Below are 18,084 nucleotides of genomic sequence, written 5' to 3' on the forward strand. Positions count from 1 at the left end.
CTCGGCGTCGCATAACATTACGGAACGGATATTTACCGGTGTGTCGTGATCCTGGTTCCTAAATGCATTCGGCCGAATCGCGGGGGGTTCAAGCCTTCCCAGATAGCTAGCTCAGTGAGTCCTTGAGTATAACTGCAAGGTGTTTACCTGTCAACATCCTGCGAGTAATGAAAAGCTCTTCCTGATTCTCCCAGTACCCAGACAAGATAAGATCTGAAATATATGGCATTTGTTATCTAGATGAAATGGCCCGGCCTGCTATAAGTGCGGCACCTTCGCACTGGCAAGTAACAAATTCAAGATACTGACAACACCCTCGCCTAAGATAAGGCCACTGGCGAGAATCACAAGTGGTGTTTCTTCACGCCGCTTGTATGTACGCCAGTAATAGTTGACGAATCCGCCAATAGCTCGGGCGAGTGTGAAGGATGGAACATTGTACATGCCTTTGCACCTGTCAGTACCAGGGATAGAAAGATGATTGAAAAGGGGGGACTTACCAACGGCAACAGCGATTCCCCCAGGCACCCAAGGATGCCACTTTTTACCCGCGCCAACGATCCTTAGCATCGTAGTCCCCGTAAATACAACAGCCGCTCCTGCTGCCCATTGCCACGCCATATGTGGCAATCCCTTTCCTGTCACCAATCTAGCTGTGAAAATCCACACATACGCCGTCGGAACCTGGAACAAGTCCCCAGGGACCACATAAACACTGGTATAAAGCCGATATATCAGCGCAGAAACAACAGCACCGACTGCACTGCCAATAATCTGGCCCCAGAACTGCGCACTAGGCGCTGCACCTAGCAAATGCCCCGTCTTGAGGTCTTGCATCAGATCGCCAGCTTGCAAAGCACCGGACTCCGATACGGCACCAGCAATTAGGTTGATGAGCACTGAATTCTTGTTTGATTGCGGGATTATGAGTGCGAAGAAGAGCTGCGCTAGTTTCGAGATGCCGGAAACCGGGTTGAGGTCTGTTTCTCCTAGGGCGCGGACGCCCATTATGGAGAGGATCAGAGCCATGAAGACGGCGGTTATCGTTGCGTAAAGGGGGACGAGGGCACCGAAGACGACGCGGATGGCGATTATGCAGAAGAGGATTGAGAGTGCAAGGCCGATCCAGACGGTGAGGTTGGACACTAGGTGTTCGGGCGGTGCATCTGGCTCGGGAATGTCTTTGATTCCTTGGCAAAACGTAGGTGAGGAGTCGCCTTGCGTGCAAGGCCCTGTTTCCTCGAGGGGTGTAGAGACTTCCTCTCGTCCCATGATAGGAGCATATCCAGCTGTAGAATTTCCACCTCCAATTTTCAGAAGACCTTTCCAACCGCCTTTATTCAAGTTTCGGCGAACTTCGCTGAAGTATCTCCCTCCGTTCAGGATCACTGGGCGAAAAGCAATGTATCCAAGACTGATAACTGAATCAGCGAGCATTATTGCCAGTGAGATCCAGACAATCCAGCCCTTGCTTCCAGTCTCCCAATCTTCTACAGGACCAGGAGCCCATCCTTTATTCTTTGCCAGAGGCGAGAGAATGCCCCATCCGACGATAGCTCCAAGCAGCATATGTGTAGTGGTTGCCGGTCCCATAATAATGCCTTGGCCTACATAAGCCAAAGACGGATTGAGGGTCCAAAGCCAATTCTCCGCCAGAGCAAATCCAAAAACCGGTAGATTCCTCAAAACAGGAAAGAAATAGGTTGCAAGCGTATAAGCCCCCGAGACGGCAAAGGAAATAACCAATAGCTTAACCTTCGATTTCCAACTACTCTGTGCCCCCTTATCAACCTCTTCCTCATCCGGCTCTCCCGCAATCTCTTCTCTATTTTCAATCGGTCCCTCAGCTGTAGTCTCTTTTCCATGTAAAACCCCAATCATCAACGCAGTCGCAGTACCAGAAGGAAATTTAAGCTTCTCCCGAATAATAACCTGTCTCCTAAGCGGAACCGCAAACACAACCCCAAAGAAACACAATCCCAGCGACCATAGCACCATGGATCCCATGCTTAAGAAAATCGGCCCGGTCTCCTCTTTCTTCAGCAGATAATTCAGCGCGGGCATGACACCAACGAACCCGCATCCCAGAGGCATCGTTCCCATACTCCCCGCCACAGTCTGCACTAGCACATTTTCCACTGGCGTAAAAGGCAAGCTGAGGTGCTTCGAAAGTGTGCGGAAGAAGGCGAAGCCGATAAGGGACGAGGGCATGGACATGGATGAGACCCAGCCGGTTTGGAGCCCGAAATACATATTCGAGAAGCATATTATGAGGCCGACGCCTAGCCCTACGGCCAGACCCCGCATAGTGAAGTTCTGGCCTTCCGAGGCATGTGCAGCAATATATCGACGCGCATCGCTTCGTCGTCTTTGCTGTTCCGTGGGAGGAGGAGTTTCGTTGGAGACCGAGGGTGGGATGGTTTGGTAGGAGGGGGAGCTAGATTCGCCTCTGTCGGGCGCCATTGTGAGAGCTTGCTGTGCGATAGGAGGGAGGTGGGAGTTTGGACTAGGCCAAGATGTGAAGATAGCTTCTTCTTTGGGAAAGGAGATCCATGGTGAGGTGATAGATATAAGAATATAAGGACTGGAAGGAGGCTTAAAGAGCGAGGTGTCATGGTGGAGATGTTGCATCCAATCGGAACCGAGCTGATGAAGCGCGGGCGCGGGGTCACATCTTCACGTAAATCTCCCTTAGAAAATCTTCATGAGAAGTACTAACTGTATGAATACTTGCACTGCCTCGGCTTTATTTTGTAAGTTGGTTTCTGCATCTTACTCTCTCTGCACCTAATTCTCTTGAACCAAAAGTCGTCGCCTATAATTTCTAGCAAGTAGGGCCCTAAGGAGTTCATTGTTTTGTTTTTTAGAACAGAACGTTAGCGTTGGCAGAGAGATATTTGCCATGTTGCACTTCCAATACTAATGTAAATAAAATCGAAGGCGCGATTCAAGCATATTACGGCTTGGTTAATTCTACTTCCCACCAACAATACAGTTCCTCCATCAAAAGCTCAGGGTATTGGCCCATCAAAGTTAAGATACAATAGTGTGAAATATTGGACGTACTCATCTTTCTCTCCTAGCCCCGGTAGTTGATGATATTGATACCGTCCCATCAGTAAAAGGATCAAGTCAACAAAAATCCCATTCCTAGCCAGAACAATGCTATTCCTACCCGCCAACCTCACCGGCCTGGTCTAAATTCTTCCCTCTCTGGGGTTCTATTCAGACTTCTTCCATCATTTCGTGTGTCCCTCAATCCCAGAAGCCTGACTTCCGGGTTGTCCGATCGCACGCCTTCAACCCAATTCCGTTCTTCATCGCCATTCTCCCTTCCTCCGTAGAGGCCTTGAAACCCAGATGTCAGTAATCCCGAAGGGGAACCTGATCTTCCTGCCCCTCTCCGAGTTGGGGTTGCAAAATGGGCCTGATCAGAGCGAAATCTGGCAGTAGGCCTTGCATTGCCACCGTCCATTGGGGCAGTGTATGATGGGTGGTAGCGAGACTGATGTCGAGCTCCAGGCAAATGAGCTGGCGTTTGAGGCTGTGAGTCTGGAGGGAGGGTGTCATTATATACGTGGATGTCAAGACCTGGGGTTTGCGGCTGGGGGTTACCCTGAGTACGTTGAGTTCCTTGACGTCTTGGTGATGAAGATGGAGAAGCAGAGGTATCAGGTATGCCACGGCGACCTATAGGAGAACGAGCTCTGTAGGCCGATCTGAGCCGCGCCAGAAGGCCACTGGGAGTCAGATTCCGGCCAGACTAAAGAAGAATCAGTACAGGAAACGTTTGGTGAGCGAGGTGTCTCACTGTAGATCTTGGCATTATTTCGACGCCGTCCGCTTCCACTGAGCTAGGTTTAGGAGTCGTCTGCTCTTCCTCTGCACCACTTCTAGGCAGACTTGAAGATGGAACCGCAATAGGACTTGCCTGTGGGTGCGGTCCCACCTGCTCTCCAGACACGGTGCGTGATACGGTCGAAAATGGTGGCGGGAGAGGAAGAGGGGGCGAGGAAAATATGAAAGATTTACCGGGATCTTCTTGAGCGTCCTGAGGAAGTACTAACAGGTAGTCATCTGGATCCGCAGTGCTATTTTCAGAGGAGTCATCGGAGTTAGAGGGAGAGCGTGCTAGAGATACCCCGTCAAGCTCTTCCTCCAGACTTATTTCTCTCTGTGACTTGAAAGTACTGTTATTGGTGGAACTTGAAGAGACACGTTCTTGATCATAGGCAGCACTAGATCGTTCTGTAGAGTCAAATGAGAAGCTATTCGTTTGATGTCTGAAGGACCGATGTTGTGGCGGTGGCCGTCTAGGTGGTAGTGCAAACAAAATACCAGGCGAGTTATGATTAGCAACACGAGATACTACACGAGGGGTAAGACCCGAAGTCGGATGCTGTTCGGGTGAGCTTATAACATTCTGAGACAGGTATAGGGGAGACCGAGGCAAGCGGTCTCTGGATCGGACTCTCGTGAGGGATTCATGTTGAGGTGTTGAGAAATCTTCTGAAGCTGTAACACAATTAGTAGGGGCTTATAAACGACGGATAACTAAAAGTACCAAAAGAGGAAGCCCTCGTTTGTGTATAATCTTCACTTGGACTGTCAACAAATCCCCCATAGTAGAAATCGTCGTCCTTGAGTGGTGAAGATGGTGGGTATCTTTCAGTCTCGACATTCTCAGGTGAGAAGGCGCGCGAAGAAATATCAATCCCCTCTGCTGTATGTTCTAACGCACTTCTCTTCTGTCCATTACTGAATGAATCCGGTGGCTCTAAAGATTCTGCGGTCTCAGAATCTAGAATATTTGATGTTACATCTACACCTTGAGATACTTGTGTCTGTGTGGTTAAGGGATGACCGAAAGGTTGAATGATGCTCTGCTCTGCCCCTAGTGATCGCCCTCCCTGCTGAGCGCGGGTATTGAAGGCTGGCCCATCTTTAGCAGCGGATGCGGACCTTTCGAGTTCTTGGTTGCGATTTTCCTTCTCAACCTCTCGGCGACGTTGAGAACGCACTCTAAAGTCTTGAAGGTCGCTTTCCCCTAGGGCAATTGCAGTGGGACCCCGTCGGAGCATGATGTAGCGAGAAGAAACGCAATGCAATCCTTGGTGCGAAATGAAATAAAATGCGATCTCACTGAGCGTCGCCTATTGAGAAAGAAAAGGGAATGCTGAGCAGGATGGAAGTTGCTATAGGGAGACTAAATGAATGGAATTTACTGTACAATAGGGGGAAGGAGCGACGAGAATCAACTTCACGCTTCTGTCGACATTCTTTCCCTCATAATACTATCTGAAAAGCGTAAATGTGAAGGCAAGACAGCAGAGGGAAGAACGAGGACACCCAAATTCCAATCGTCAAGTTCTGGTGGGTGGACGATTTGAAAGGAGAGTTGCTTCACACTTGAGAGCGTCGAGTTTAAAGTACTTGAGATATATACTTTGCTTGGCTACTGTAAGATAAGATGTCTTTTTAGAAAGGGACAGTATAAACTTCGAATCCTTATCACAGAAATCAGAGGATGCTTCTCAGGCCTCAGCACGGTCAAATTGTGAGAGCCGCGTGGAATGATTGACAATGTAACAGAAGACAATGTAACAGAACTATGGGAGGTGTAACCACTCACTAGATTCTCCAAAGGTGGGTGGAAGCAAGTTATGTATACGCGTTCTTTACTGAATATGTCGTATGATGTTCTTCGGTCGCCGTTCGTGTTTATATTCCCTGGCTTGGAGCCTTGGATGTCCGAAAATGACTCGCGGCAGTACTCTCACCTGAGTCAGCCGCGTAGTTGCATAACATATTCATGCAACTTCTCGGTCAACATATGTTAACCAAGTATAGATCATGCACGCATGTTCCCCAGACTACCTACTTGCACAAGCACAAGCTGAAGAGGCTCGATGTTGGTCGCGTAGTGCAAACAGCTATTCGCCGGTGTCTTCCAATTGTAGCACGGAACAATATTACCTACTATTGGAGTTCTGAGTAACAAGACAAGCAGAGGAGAGGTCAAACTATATTTTGAAGTCCGGCGGCGCGCTTTGGAATCTGGATCTGCACGGGCTGGTTTCTTGTCCACGTCCACCCACGTCCTAACCTTTTAACGAGATGAAGATGCTCATCTGCACAGCTGACCAATTGGCAAATACCACTCAAATCCCTCGAGCCGAACCCTTCGAATAATATACCCTTCTCACCTTCGTATACTATACCTTCGTGCTGTATGTGCTGTCCCTATCGTTTGGGGCAGAACAACAATATCAATCTGCGAACCTTGCAACTGCATCTGCGCCTGCAACTTTGCTTGCGGCTCCACCTTCAACCCAAACGCAACTAAATCTGTTGGCTGTCCTCCCACCCGACAGCTATCAGGTCGTATCATATCAGGCAGGGCATAGCATAGCATAGCATATCCTCAGGGGGCTTTGACTTGATTCAGCCGTTATTCATTCTCCCAGTCTGCCACCACGGGGCACTAGACTCAGTATAGCTCTACCCGCTGCTGTGAGATGCGATAACTAGGTAGGCCTGGAAGAGAGCCTCCGCCACATTGCAGGCGTCGGTCGTCGCAAGCAATGGAGCACGACCTGAGCCTGTCCCAGTCGCTGGGTGGCCTGCGTATCGCAAATCCCGACCATGACGGCTCTCCAGCGTCCTCTTCGAGAGATCTCGCCGCAGACTCGGAACCGCGCCTAGAAGATCTCCATGCCTTCTATCCTCCCTCAGCATCAGACGCACCGTCACCCTCACCCTCACCTACGCCTGTCTCCAGAGAAGTCCGGTCCTCGACAGATCCCCAACCACAATCACAACCGCAGTCCAAAAGACATTCGATATTCAATATTCTCCGCCGTGGAGACTCTGTTGTCGACCTCGCTCCGCAACCGCGCTCTCCTCCTCCACCCTCCGACCTCAAATCCCATAATCCAGACTCGAGTAGCAGTGAGGACCCCATAGCGAGAGCTGCGGCCGCCAAGGCGTATCGACAGTCTATGCCTATGAATCACCAAGCGCAGCAACAAGCACAATTCCCTCCATACCAATCTAATGCAATGCAGAACGGCAGAGGATACCCCCCTCCTGGGGCTTCACGCCCAATTTCCGGAGTCTACTCTGCCCATCCCCCGCCTAATGCCATACCTACCCGGGAGCCAGGCTCATACCGATTACGAGCCGAATCATCAAGGTCATCAATATTAGGAATGCCAACAAGAAGCGATTCGAGGTCTGCTGCTACGGCAATGCAGGCGGGTGTGCCTTCCCGGGAAGCAAGTCATAGGGATCGTTCGTATAGCCAGAATCAGCCAGTATCTGTACCCTCAGGGAACACCCCGTTACCACCGAGAGGGAGTTCGACGAGAGGAACCAGTGGAGGTCATATAGATGTCTTGCCTCCAGGCCCACCCAACGACAAAACCCAGTTGTATGACCCCGACGGAATTCCATTGCCAAATAGCAGCGAAGAATGGAAAGACAAAGGGGCAGCTGTTGGTCTTCGAGAAGAGTACGATGCCAACGGGAAACTAGTTTTGAAGCAGGTCAAGAAGGGAGTGAGGGATTTCGTCTTTGGCCGGACACTGGGAGAAGGATCGTACAGCACAGTTCTCCTTGCTACGGATCGGCAAACATTGAAGGAATACGCGGTGAAGATTCTAGACAAGAAGCACATAATCAAGGAGAAGAAGATAAAATATGTTAACATCGAGAAGGATGCGTTAAATCAGTTGATTGAACATCCGGGTATAATTCGATTATTCTACACCTTCCAGGATAGCTCATCGCTATACTACGTTCTGGAACAGGCCAGCGGGGGTGAGCTGTTGGGGGTGCTGAAGAAGATTGGTTCTTTTGATGAAGAGTGCACAAGATTCTATGGTGCCCAGATTCTTACTGCGATAGAGCACATGCATGAGAGAGGAGTTATACATCGGGACCTTAAACCGGAGAACGTTTTACTGGATGATCAAATGCACATCAAAATCACAGATTTTGGAACTGCGAAACTACTTCCAGACCCGAGAAAGCCAGCTGGACCACCAAAACCTTACGATCCAACAGATGTCGAAGAAGAATCCACACGGGCACGATCTTTTGTTGGCACTGCTGAGTACGTTAGTCCGGAATTGCTAACAGACAAGAGTGCATGCAAAGCTAGTGATTTGTGGGCGTTTGGCTGCATCATATATCAACTTTTGGCAGGGCGGCCCCCGTTCAAAGCTGGAAACGAATATCAGACCTTCCAGAAGATTGTCGGCTTAGACTACGAGTTTCCCCCAGGATTTCCACCGGCAGCAAGGGATTTGGTGGAACGACTTCTGGTTCTAGATCCGCAACGGAGGTTATCAATTGAGCACATCAAGAATCATGAATTCTTCGACGGGATAAAATGGGGCAGAGGACTTTGGAGACAGAAAGCACCAAGATTAAAGCCATACGTTCCCCCAACGCAGGAGCCGAGTCTCATCAAGCTCAGTGGATATGGAGGTGCTTCAGCTCCCCAACCCATCCCGACCTCAAGGGCACCACCACCTCCAAGCTCATCGAACGGTAGTTCTCGGCCGCAACCCAGGGTGATCACTGAGCTTCCTCCGCCGACCCAACTCGATATTGAGTGGTCTCCAGTGTTAACGAGGAACAACGAGCGGATACTGAAATTGGGGAATTTGATGGTGCTGTCCACTCCAGTGCCACATAGCCCAAACTCAAAGAATGGTGACCACGGCGATGGTCACGAGAAGAAGAAGCTTTCGAGATTCTTTGGCGGTAGCACAACCAAGAAACGGCAAAGGCTAGTGATGGTCACTTCGAGCGGACGAATAATCATGGCTGCGGCTGGAGGCGATGAAAAGAAGACCAAGTCGGAGATTTCACTCCTTGCTTCCGAGTGTACATGGCGGACACAAATAGACGTTAAGGGTCAAGAGATCTGGTGTGTTGATACAGTAAGTAATCTTTGCTCCTCTTATAGATCCAAGTCTTAACAACTACATAGCGAGGTGCGCATTACACCTTTGAAGATACCAAATCCTCCGTTACAGGCGACCCCTCGAAAACTTCAGCGCAAGAATGGATCGAGTCTATCGAGCGGGCAAAAGACCTAGCTCTTTCTCTGAATACGGTTGGATCATATAACAGCGAAAACGGCTTTGACCTGTCTTCTTCCGTATCAAGTCCTAGCAGCACCCTTCACGGGAACAACATCTACCCGGAAGGCTTCAACGTCACCGACCGATCTGGAAGAAACCACTTGAGCAAAAGTCAAGCCAGCTTAGGACTGGACGAGCCGAGTGAGAAAGCGGTCAACAAACGAAACCGATTCAGCAAAAGACAGTCCAAAAATGGTCTGTCTACTCCATTTTGAAGATTCATTACATTGTTTACGCATTCGTGGACTAGTAGTGACACGGCATCTACCTAGGCCAGCCCCAAATACCACGGACTTCTATTACAGGGGCTAGGAAATACATATTTCATTTCTTTTGCTGGTGCATTTAGTAGCGTGGCGTAGGATTTTGGTCCACTTCTTGCCTGCCTTTTCAAGAGTTTCCTCCTTTGGTTGGGCACCCCTTTACGACTTATCAAGACTTTTTCCTTAGTCCTCATTTCTTTCCTATGCAAAACAAAAACGAATATGGGGGGTGGGGCTTTTCGTTTGTTCATTCACGACTTCAATTAGGCTTATATTATTGTGAATCTTGGCTAGCATTGCATGGTAGAAACATTTCTTCTTTGGCTAGATGATCTACGGGTGAGATATCTTCGTTTGGGTTGGCGGTTTTTCGATGGGTTACATACTATAATTGCATTCGGCCTCCCTCGATTCAATGATACCTGTAGGAAGAGAGCGCCTACTACTCTGGGGGGAGGCTTTGTTGCACTGTATATTAGAGAGATAGGTGAGAGTGATGAAGGATACCATACAGTGGTGTTTAATGAAGGAAATTAATTTCCTGTTCCAAAGACTTTTGTTTTTGATTCGCCCCAGATTTCAATTTCATTACCTTAACATTAAATCATTCAACGCCTTCCTTCACTTCACAATACTCACAGAAGCTGCTTTGACATCCACTCATTAGCCTCATTCACATAATCCTCCCTCCACCTCGTCAACGGCGGCCTCCCCGTCAGCAAATCATTCGTGGCCCACGCAATCCTCTTCCGATCCGTACTCTCACTAACATCATTATCAGGACAGATAACATAGAACTTGCCCTCGGCCATCCTCGCCTCGAGATACTCGACCACCTGCTCTGGCCTCCACGCACCCTCTGGCTTCTCCCTCTGCGCCTCTCCAAACGCCGCATTCCCAGTCATTCCTGTAAAGACCCAGCCCGGGACGAGCAGATGCACTGATGTCGTGGGCGTGGATCGCGAGAGGTCCAAGGAGAGCTGCTCCGCCAGTGTTCGCACGGCGGCTTTGGACGCGTTGTACGCGGGGTTTCCGGGCGGGTTGGTGATTCCTTGTTTGGAGCCTGTTATGATTATCGAGGTGGGGTTTGAGGCTGTGGAGTGCTCGGTTGCGAGGGGCAAGAGGGCTGCTCGGAAATCAGTATTTATTTATTCTATACTTGGAGTTTGGTCAAGTAAAGTGAAGGCTTGACGGATTCGGATATTTCAAAGAGGGAGGGAGGAGTAGAATACTAGGAGAAGTGACTTGACTTACTGTTAAGGCCGTTGATGACGCCAAAGAGGTTCGTGTTGAGGATATGCGCAAAGTAGGCACTGTCACCCCAAGTACCCCTTGCAGTCGTGCCGGCGTTAAGAGCGAGCAGGGAAATTCTGCCTTTATTCACATCACATCTCAGCACCACACCACACCAATCCAACTACAACCAACTCCTTCCTCTAAGAAGTGAAACAAGCAAGGGGCAAATAAATACCATTAAACTCCTTCTCCACCACACTCTCGACCTTCTCATAATCCTCCAACTTACTAACATCAAGCTCCACCGTCTCGACCTTCCCCTTGCCCTTGCCCTTGATAACATCTTTCGCAGCCTTCAAGTTGGCGGCGTTGATATCGCAGATTAGCACGTTCATGTCGTAGGACGCGCATTTCTGGGCGAGGGCTAGGCCGATTCCTGAAGCACCGCCGGTGATGACGGCGAGGTTGGAGGGGGAGAAAACGGGGTGTGGTGTTGTGGAAGACATTTTTGGCGTTGTCGACGTATGGGTGCGGGTAGAGTGAAATCTAGAGGGGAGGGAGATTGTGGGGTACTTTGGGTTTGGAATTGGAATTAGGATTGGGATTGGGATTGGGAATAGGTTCAGGAATGAGATGATGAGAGGGTGTTTTGGGATGTTGGAAGTAATTGTACTCTATTGTAATTTTGAGAGGATTTGGGGGAGAGAGCGAGGTGGGAGAGATCTTTGCATTGAAGTCGGATGTTATAAAGGACTTGAAGCTCTAGAGGAGGGAGGGGAAGCTCTGAAGCTCTAAAGTATAGCGTGGTGGGGTGAAGCAAAGTGGAGTGACGCAGTTATGCGTAACGCATGATTTCGGATATAAAACGCCACAATATTATCGCCGACGCCGAATCCGATGTCTTCTTGACTCTTGAGGTTATCATGACTTTAGGGGACGGGGAGTAGAAACTTGCTGGTGCAAAAGAGAAAATAGAGACGAAAGAAACATAAAACATAGACTTAAAAGATTTTGTCCCATCGAAAATATTCTATCATCATACAAGTTCTTCTTGCCCGAGCCCCCCCCCCAAATAAACTCCTCCGTTTCGCCATAATAGAACTGCAAACCCTTACCGAGGAGCCAACACAGGCTGGTTCTTAGCCCCAACAATCAAGTTTACGCTCTCCCTGACATTCTCGCTCCCCCAAATGCCATCCTTCCCACCACGTCTCCACTCATCACCCTTGGCATCCTCACTAATCCCCCTCGCAGCCTCTCCTGAGATGATATCCAAGTCCCTCTTTTGAGAACTCAGCCACCTGGCAATAAATTCGGTGGGGTTCTTCGATAGGGCGTCAAAGAAGCCTTGCTTAGATTTCGAGTTCCCGATCTTCTGAATCAAGACTGCAACGCGGTCATTGAGGTCTGCGATATCGAGGAGGTTCTGGGCGTACGTAGGATTCTGCAGGTAAGACATAAGTGCCGCCCGCAGCGGATCATCGACCAAGACCTGAACATCATAAATCGTCGGCTGCGGGTTCTCATGGAATTCTTTGTCGACCCGGATGGTGTAAGGGAGTTTAACGGGCTCGAGAGAAGTCATGTGTTGCATGACCACATCAGGCAGATAGGGGATGTAGCCTTTCTCGCGTTGAAGAACCTGCGAGTCGTATTTGTTAACTTGGCCATCACGATATACTTGTATGAGGAAATGTTTCCATACGGCTTTGAGCCGGTCATCGCAGTCAAATGAGCGCTTCTCATCATCTTCTTGCAGACCGTTTGCTTTTATATATTCATAAATTCCCATCACCGCTTCTGCTCTCGTTGCCTCCTGGGCATCTAAAATGTCAGCCAGTGCTGGGCTTACGGTGTACCGCTCGGGATTCTCATCGCGAACGAGGTTGATGGTGATGTTTGTGTTTTCGTCGCCGCCCCGCTTGAACTCCAGTTGGTCGAAATCGGCGGCGTTTGGAAGATTGGCGGAATTGGCAGCCACAACAGGCTTCTTCCATTCAACACTCTGATCTGCGCCATCTTTTGCTTTGTTCCGGTTGTCAAAGTCTACTGTCATAGCCTTGAAGAAGTGCGATAACTTGTATTTCTTGGTAGGTGCCTTGTCCTTTTTCTTCTTCTCTTGGCCATCTTCCGCCATTTCTGTGTCTCCGTCCTCATCATCACTGTCGTCACTGTCCAGATACTCATCATCGGCGTCCAATAGTCGTCCTTCGATCTTCACTCGGTATAAAGAGTCCACGTTTGTGCTGAAATCAAAGGCATCCACATCAAGAGTGTCCGCCTGCCACAGCTGGTCTTCCACCGTATTGCTGACCCAAATCCGTAAAGTCCTGTAACGCTGTCCAGGATTTAGCCCCGGTCTTGAAAGTGCCTCTAAACCACCATACCTTGACATTTCTGTTCACAGAATCCTGTAGATCCAGCCGTTTCCTCGTCATCGTAGCATCCAGCCTCCGCTCAATCTCCCTGAGGTCTCTATAGCGCTGAACCCCATCCCCGATAATACACTCCTCAACACCATCCGGCATATTCTTATCCGTTGGCTTGCGACTGCGCAGCTTCGCGCGATCGCTGGCCTGGTTCTGGGCAGCTTGTTGAGCCTGCATTTGGGCGGCTGTCAATTGATTCTGAGGATGGGGTCCCACCATTGGGCCTGTTGTAGAAACCACAGGTTAGTAGAGGGGTCATAGCTTGAGACTTAAGTTTGGGGAGGTGCGATGTGGCTAGAGGCTTTGAGACTGTCTGGTGCAAATCGGGGTGCACTTGCCTATACCACGCCGCGAATTTGGTTGCGCGGCTGCATGAGGAGACCTCTGGGGAAAGCCACGGTATGCGGGCTGCATGATGAATTTCTGGTGAATGCGTGCCAAATAGAGAGCTCTTGTTGGTTTTGTTGCGCAAGTGGACAGCCGTGTGAAGTATCCCTACAAATAATACCGTCGCGTTGGAAAATCGAAGTACGCGAAACTGTCGAATGGTGAGGCAGGGCGGCTATTTCGAATGGGGCCTAGCGGATCAACTCCCCTTTTTGCCCGCTGAGAATTGGCAAATATAAGTAAACATTGTTATCACCCAGGGACTGTTTCAGTCATTCATTGACATTTGATTTCCAAGTCTGATATGTAACTAACGCCAGGGTTGCATACAATTATCAGTATCTATCTGAAGACGCTCCCATCTCCCAATGCCCAAAACTCCTATGCTCACGATTAATGCAAACCCATTATAACCCACCCAGGAATCCCACTTCAATCTAACGCGCCTGAGATCCTAGAAGGGCCGGCTTCTGGGCCGGTTCGACCGGTGTCGGGGGCATATTCCTGATCTGCTTGATCAAGAACTCCCTCTCATCAATGAATTGCTCATCCTCCGTCCGGTCTTCCAAAAAGTGTCTCAAGAATTCCAACAGTTTGTCTCGGTTGATGAGCAGTATTTTCTGTACTGCAATTGATTTGTGCGGGTTCGCAACAAATACTTTGAATACGTGAAAGCCTTCGTATTGAACCATCTTCCTGGGATCACGCAGGAGATTCATGCATATCTTTAGGTGCTCGCCTCGGTCAACATACGCAGTCATCACTGCATAATTCGCCCTGTCCAACAATATCTCCCCGAGTAACTTGATCGACTGTCTCTTTGTGACATAATTCTGCGATTGGACGAGCATGGTGTTGTATTTGTTGAAGAAAAGGTCAAAGTTCGTGGATAGGTACTGGGCGACGATTGTCTTGTGTTTGGTCAAGAGATCCTGTTACCTCGTTAGAAAAAAAGCCAAGCCTTGTTACGGTTTAAACTTACCCTGAAGGTATTGAAGGCATCCGCGCTCAAATCAAAAGAGCCCCTGTCGATCCAATCAAAGAACTTCCAAAACACGCCCCTTCCACTCTGCCTCGCCTCTGGCTGTATTCCCGTTAAACCCTTGGCGCCTGGGCTTCCCTCGGATGGGTCGTGGTATAGAATAATTGCTGTAGCAGCATCGCTTTTCAAAACCTCTCGAAGAACGGTTCCAGCCGGTGCGGCACTTTCTGTGTGATTGTAGCCATTGCACAGTTCCACAAGAACCTCCGGTCTGTTGTTGATAACATAGCTCAAGGCCATTGGTTCGCTTTTGGGCGATGCGGATGGCGGTCGAAATCGTAACACGTAGGAGAATATAACTTGTGCGTCCTTTCTTGACTCGAATGGGAGACGATAGAGGTTCAAGGCGAGTAGGTAGAGTAAGTCCTCCTGGATCATTCCCGTTACCAGGGAATAAATTTGCTCGGGGCTACTTTCGGTCTCTGGGAACAGAATCAGAAAACGGCGCAGAGGAACATCCAACGGAGAATATAATATTACATACCTTGCGTTCCTTGTAGGACAAACTTCATTTGGCCCAGTGTCTTAGCCAGCTCTTCGGCCTGCTTTTAAGTCAGCGCCTTGTCCTCTGCTACTCCCACTCTCGTCAGACACCACACACCTTTGCAGCTGCGCCGGGTCCATCAAGCTTCGATATCTGTTCTTTCGCCTGCTTTGGCAGATCAACTGTATTTGTCCGCGGGCGGCGTCCGAATAGGAACGACATTTTGTTGTGTTGTCAGCTCCACAGCTGCCGTGTTTACATTCGCGAGTCGGGTTGAGGGAGGGGCAATTGACAAATCTCAGCAGATTGGCAAGGAAAGTCCAGTTTGAATAGGAGCAACATAGGTAGATATCCCGATTCTATACTTTCCCAGGTGGCACGCGGGAGGAGACGCTGACGTTTCTTGTGTGTTGTTTGTGTCTGGTAGGCGTGCAGCGAGGCCATGGGCATGGGTATGTATGGGCACAGGCAGAGCTCGGAGCCAAAACATTTGGAAGGTGCCCGCCCAACAACCCCTGTTGGACGGCAACCATGAAACAATGGGTGCCGCTTCACTTTGCAGGGGAAACTTCTCTCCTGGTGAGATTTTGTTTCGTTCTGTTTCATCTGCACTATTGGTACTTTCCGTCTTGTGTTCATGGCATATCTCACTAAGATTTTCAATAATATTGTACACGTAAACGTACATTCTCCTCTAGAGTCACAGATGTCCCGAAATGGACACTTACCTTTTTTATCACCACGTGAAACCATCCTTATCGCGCTTCTCACAAAATAATTTGTTTACAGAATTTTGCCCCCACAGTACCAACGCACAACGCTCAAAATCTATAGTTTAATCGGGAAAGATATAGAAGATCTGTCTCGACTGACCCAAACACTTATTTACTTCTTCACCGTTCGAGAAAGGCTTCATCATGTCGGAATCCAACCCCTCAATCCAAAAGGAAGCCCCACCTTCGTCTGGGAGCTCGGAAGCCTCTGATATCCTGGACTTAAAAGATGATGAAGGCTGGGAAGATGCAGAACCAGACGAGGAAGAAACGCAATTCATTTCCTTGTTAGATGACGAAGTTTTTACAGATATTATGTCTATGTTGAATCACTGCAAAGACAAACACAACTTTGATTTCCTCCAAGTCAGGCAAAGACTCGGCTTAGACTTCTACGGCAATATAAAATTGGTCAACTACATCCGGACTCAAGTTCACAACGGGCACAAAGTCACAGAGGATGTCTCAAAGGAGGCTTTTGAAGATGAGAAGTTCCTCAAGCCACTCCTGGAAGATGACGCTTTGCTTTTTAGCTTGGATGAACTCCCAGATGTAGAGCAGAATTTTTCGGCTTCACAGGACAATGGCAAGGGGGCTGAGAGAGACTCCGGAGAGCTCGTATCTCGAGTTTCTGAGCTGGAAGAGGAGTTGCGAATGATGCAGACTCAATTTGACAATTACCGGGCTACTGTCAAGGAGACTTTGGATGAGAGATGGAATAACCAAGACACCACTGAACAATCGTCCAACGCCAAAAAGGAGGAAACGAGGGATGATGATAGTCACTACTTCAGCTCATACTCGTACAATGGTGAGTATCCTACATCCTGGATACCGAGGTTTTACTAACATGTCTAGACATCCATGAAACCATGCTCAAAGACGCCATCCGTACTGACGCCTACCGAGACTTTATCTACAACAACAAATCCCTCTTTGCCGGCAAGGTAGTCCTCGACGTCGGCTGTGGCACCGGAATCCTCAGCATGTTCTGCGCCAAAGCAGGTGCCTCCCGCGTTATCGCCGTCGACAACTCCGCTATCATCGACAAGGCCCGTGAAAACGTCTTCGCTAATGGCTTCTCCGACACTATCACCTGCTTACGTGGCAAAATCGAAGAAGTCAATCTCCCAGTCGACAAAGTCGATATCATTGTGAGTGAGTGGATGGGGTATTGTTTGTTGTATGAGGCTATGCTTGATAGTGTTATTTGGGCTCGGGATAGGTATCTTAGACCAGATGGCCTGATGGTACCGAGTCATATGAATATGTGGGTTGCGCCAATTGCGGATCCAGACTATGTCTCGGATCATATTGCGTTTTGGAGGGATGTGTATGGATTTGATATGAAGGCTATGCAGGCGGGGATTCATGATGATGCGCAGGTCCTTCATATGCCAGCTAGCACGGTGTGCGCTGAGCCTTTCCCGTTCTTGCAACTCAGTCTTCACTCCACTACTGTCAAAGACCTCGTGTTTAAGCGAAAGTGGGTAGGAAAGTTGAAGCAGGATATTGATGCTTTGGATGGCTTCATCATCTGGTTCGATTCCTTCTTCATGCCTTCGCGAGAAGATATTGTTCCCCAGGATGCGAAAGCTGAAGAGTGGGCCAAGACCGGTAAAAGGGGGAATGCATTCACCACTGGACCAAATGGGACAGCAACCCATTGGAAGCAAGGCGTCATGCTTATCGAAAACACGAAGACAAAGCCTGAGAGCAGGAAAGAAGGAGAGCAGCTGAGTGGTGAGCTGGAATATTCTGTCCCAGAAGACAACTCTCGCGCTCTGACTGTGGGCATGACCTGGAAGTTCGACAGCGAGGAGAAGGAGAACTCACAGAAGTGGAACATGAAGTGAATAACAATGTCCAGGGAATTGCTGTCAAATACCGAAGCTGCATATAAAGTGCTAGCAAATAAAAGTTAAATGTTTTACACATCTCATTCCCGCATACTTTCCATCATAGTTGACTTTCAGCCTTTCGCCTATAAAATGCTTAGGGGTTGGGGGTACTCAAAAGGGCCACTGGCTCTAGGTGGAAACGGAATCTATAGGATCGGAGAGCATTATACGATGCATGCTAAATAGTTTCATTTTAATAGTCATATATATTTTCCTGGGGTATTGTCAATAGGAGAGTTTATCAAAAGAGCAACGAGGTAACCGAAAAAGTCATGCTTGATTGTAAAGGTCGATGTAGCAAACAAAACACAACGTTCAGTTCAAATTGAGACTGATCACTAAACCATCATTAAGCAGGGTGGAATATGATAAACATAGCTGCATTGCTTTTATATAACACAAGGAGGAAATATA

General features: G+C 48.8%; 6 protein-coding genes across 6 annotated transcripts; 2 read left to right on the top strand and 4 right to left on the bottom strand.

Moving 5' to 3' along the window:
- Positions 1-258: 258 nt before the first annotated feature.
- Positions 259-2,463, bottom strand: YGL114W (putative oligopeptide transporter; the record flags this gene model as incomplete). Its single annotated transcript, XM_031150722.1, has 2 exons — positions 259-446; positions 501-2,463. 2 exons carry the CDS (start codon positions 2,461-2,463, stop codon positions 259-261), a joined length of 2,151 nt encoding a protein of 716 aa, XP_031004345.1.
- Positions 2,464-6,584: 4,121 nt separating this feature from the next.
- ksg1 (Serine/threonine-protein kinase) lies at positions 6,585-9,370 on the top strand (the record flags this gene model as incomplete). The annotated part of the gene is made up of 2 exons (XM_031150723.1): positions 6,585-8,951; positions 9,002-9,370. 2 exons carry the CDS (start codon positions 6,585-6,587, stop codon positions 9,368-9,370), a joined length of 2,736 nt encoding a protein of 911 aa, XP_031004344.1.
- A 689-nt stretch (positions 9,371-10,059) lies between these two features.
- On the bottom strand, positions 10,060-11,160 carry TSC10A (3-dehydrosphinganine reductase; the record flags this gene model as incomplete). Its single annotated transcript, XM_031150724.1, has 3 exons — positions 10,060-10,544; positions 10,673-10,792; positions 10,890-11,160. Coding segments are annotated over 3 exons (876 nt in total), but the record flags the coding sequence as incomplete, so codon positions are not given.
- A 605-nt stretch (positions 11,161-11,765) lies between these two features.
- Positions 11,766-13,497, bottom strand: ssr3 (SWI/SNF and RSC complexes subunit ssr3; the record flags this gene model as incomplete). The annotated part of the gene is made up of 3 exons (XM_031150725.1): positions 11,766-12,992; positions 13,042-13,307; positions 13,428-13,497. 3 exons carry the CDS (start codon positions 13,495-13,497, stop codon positions 11,766-11,768), a joined length of 1,563 nt encoding a protein of 520 aa, XP_031004333.1.
- Positions 13,498-13,907: 410 nt separating this feature from the next.
- On the bottom strand, positions 13,908-15,218 carry hymA (Conidiophore development protein; the record flags this gene model as incomplete). Its single annotated transcript, XM_031150726.1, has 4 exons — positions 13,908-14,402; positions 14,453-14,934; positions 14,997-15,054; positions 15,114-15,218. The coding sequence occupies 4 exons, from the start codon at positions 15,216-15,218 to the stop codon at positions 13,908-13,910; spliced, it is 1,140 nt and encodes a 379-aa protein (XP_031004334.1).
- Positions 15,219-15,913: 695 nt separating this feature from the next.
- On the top strand, positions 15,914-17,625 carry rmt3 (Ribosomal protein arginine N-methyltransferase; the record flags this gene model as incomplete). The annotated part of the gene is made up of 2 exons (XM_031150727.1): positions 15,914-16,580; positions 16,628-17,625. The coding sequence occupies 2 exons, from the start codon at positions 15,914-15,916 to the stop codon at positions 17,623-17,625; spliced, it is 1,665 nt and encodes a 554-aa protein (XP_031004335.1).
- Between the last annotated feature and the right edge of the window lie 459 nt (positions 17,626-18,084).

Source organism: Lachnellula hyalina, assembly GCF_007821495.1.
Source record: "Lachnellula hyalina strain CBS 185.66 chromosome Unknown contig00092, whole genome shotgun sequence".
NCBI lineage: Eukaryota > Fungi > Ascomycota > Leotiomycetes > Helotiales > Lachnaceae > Lachnellula > Lachnellula hyalina.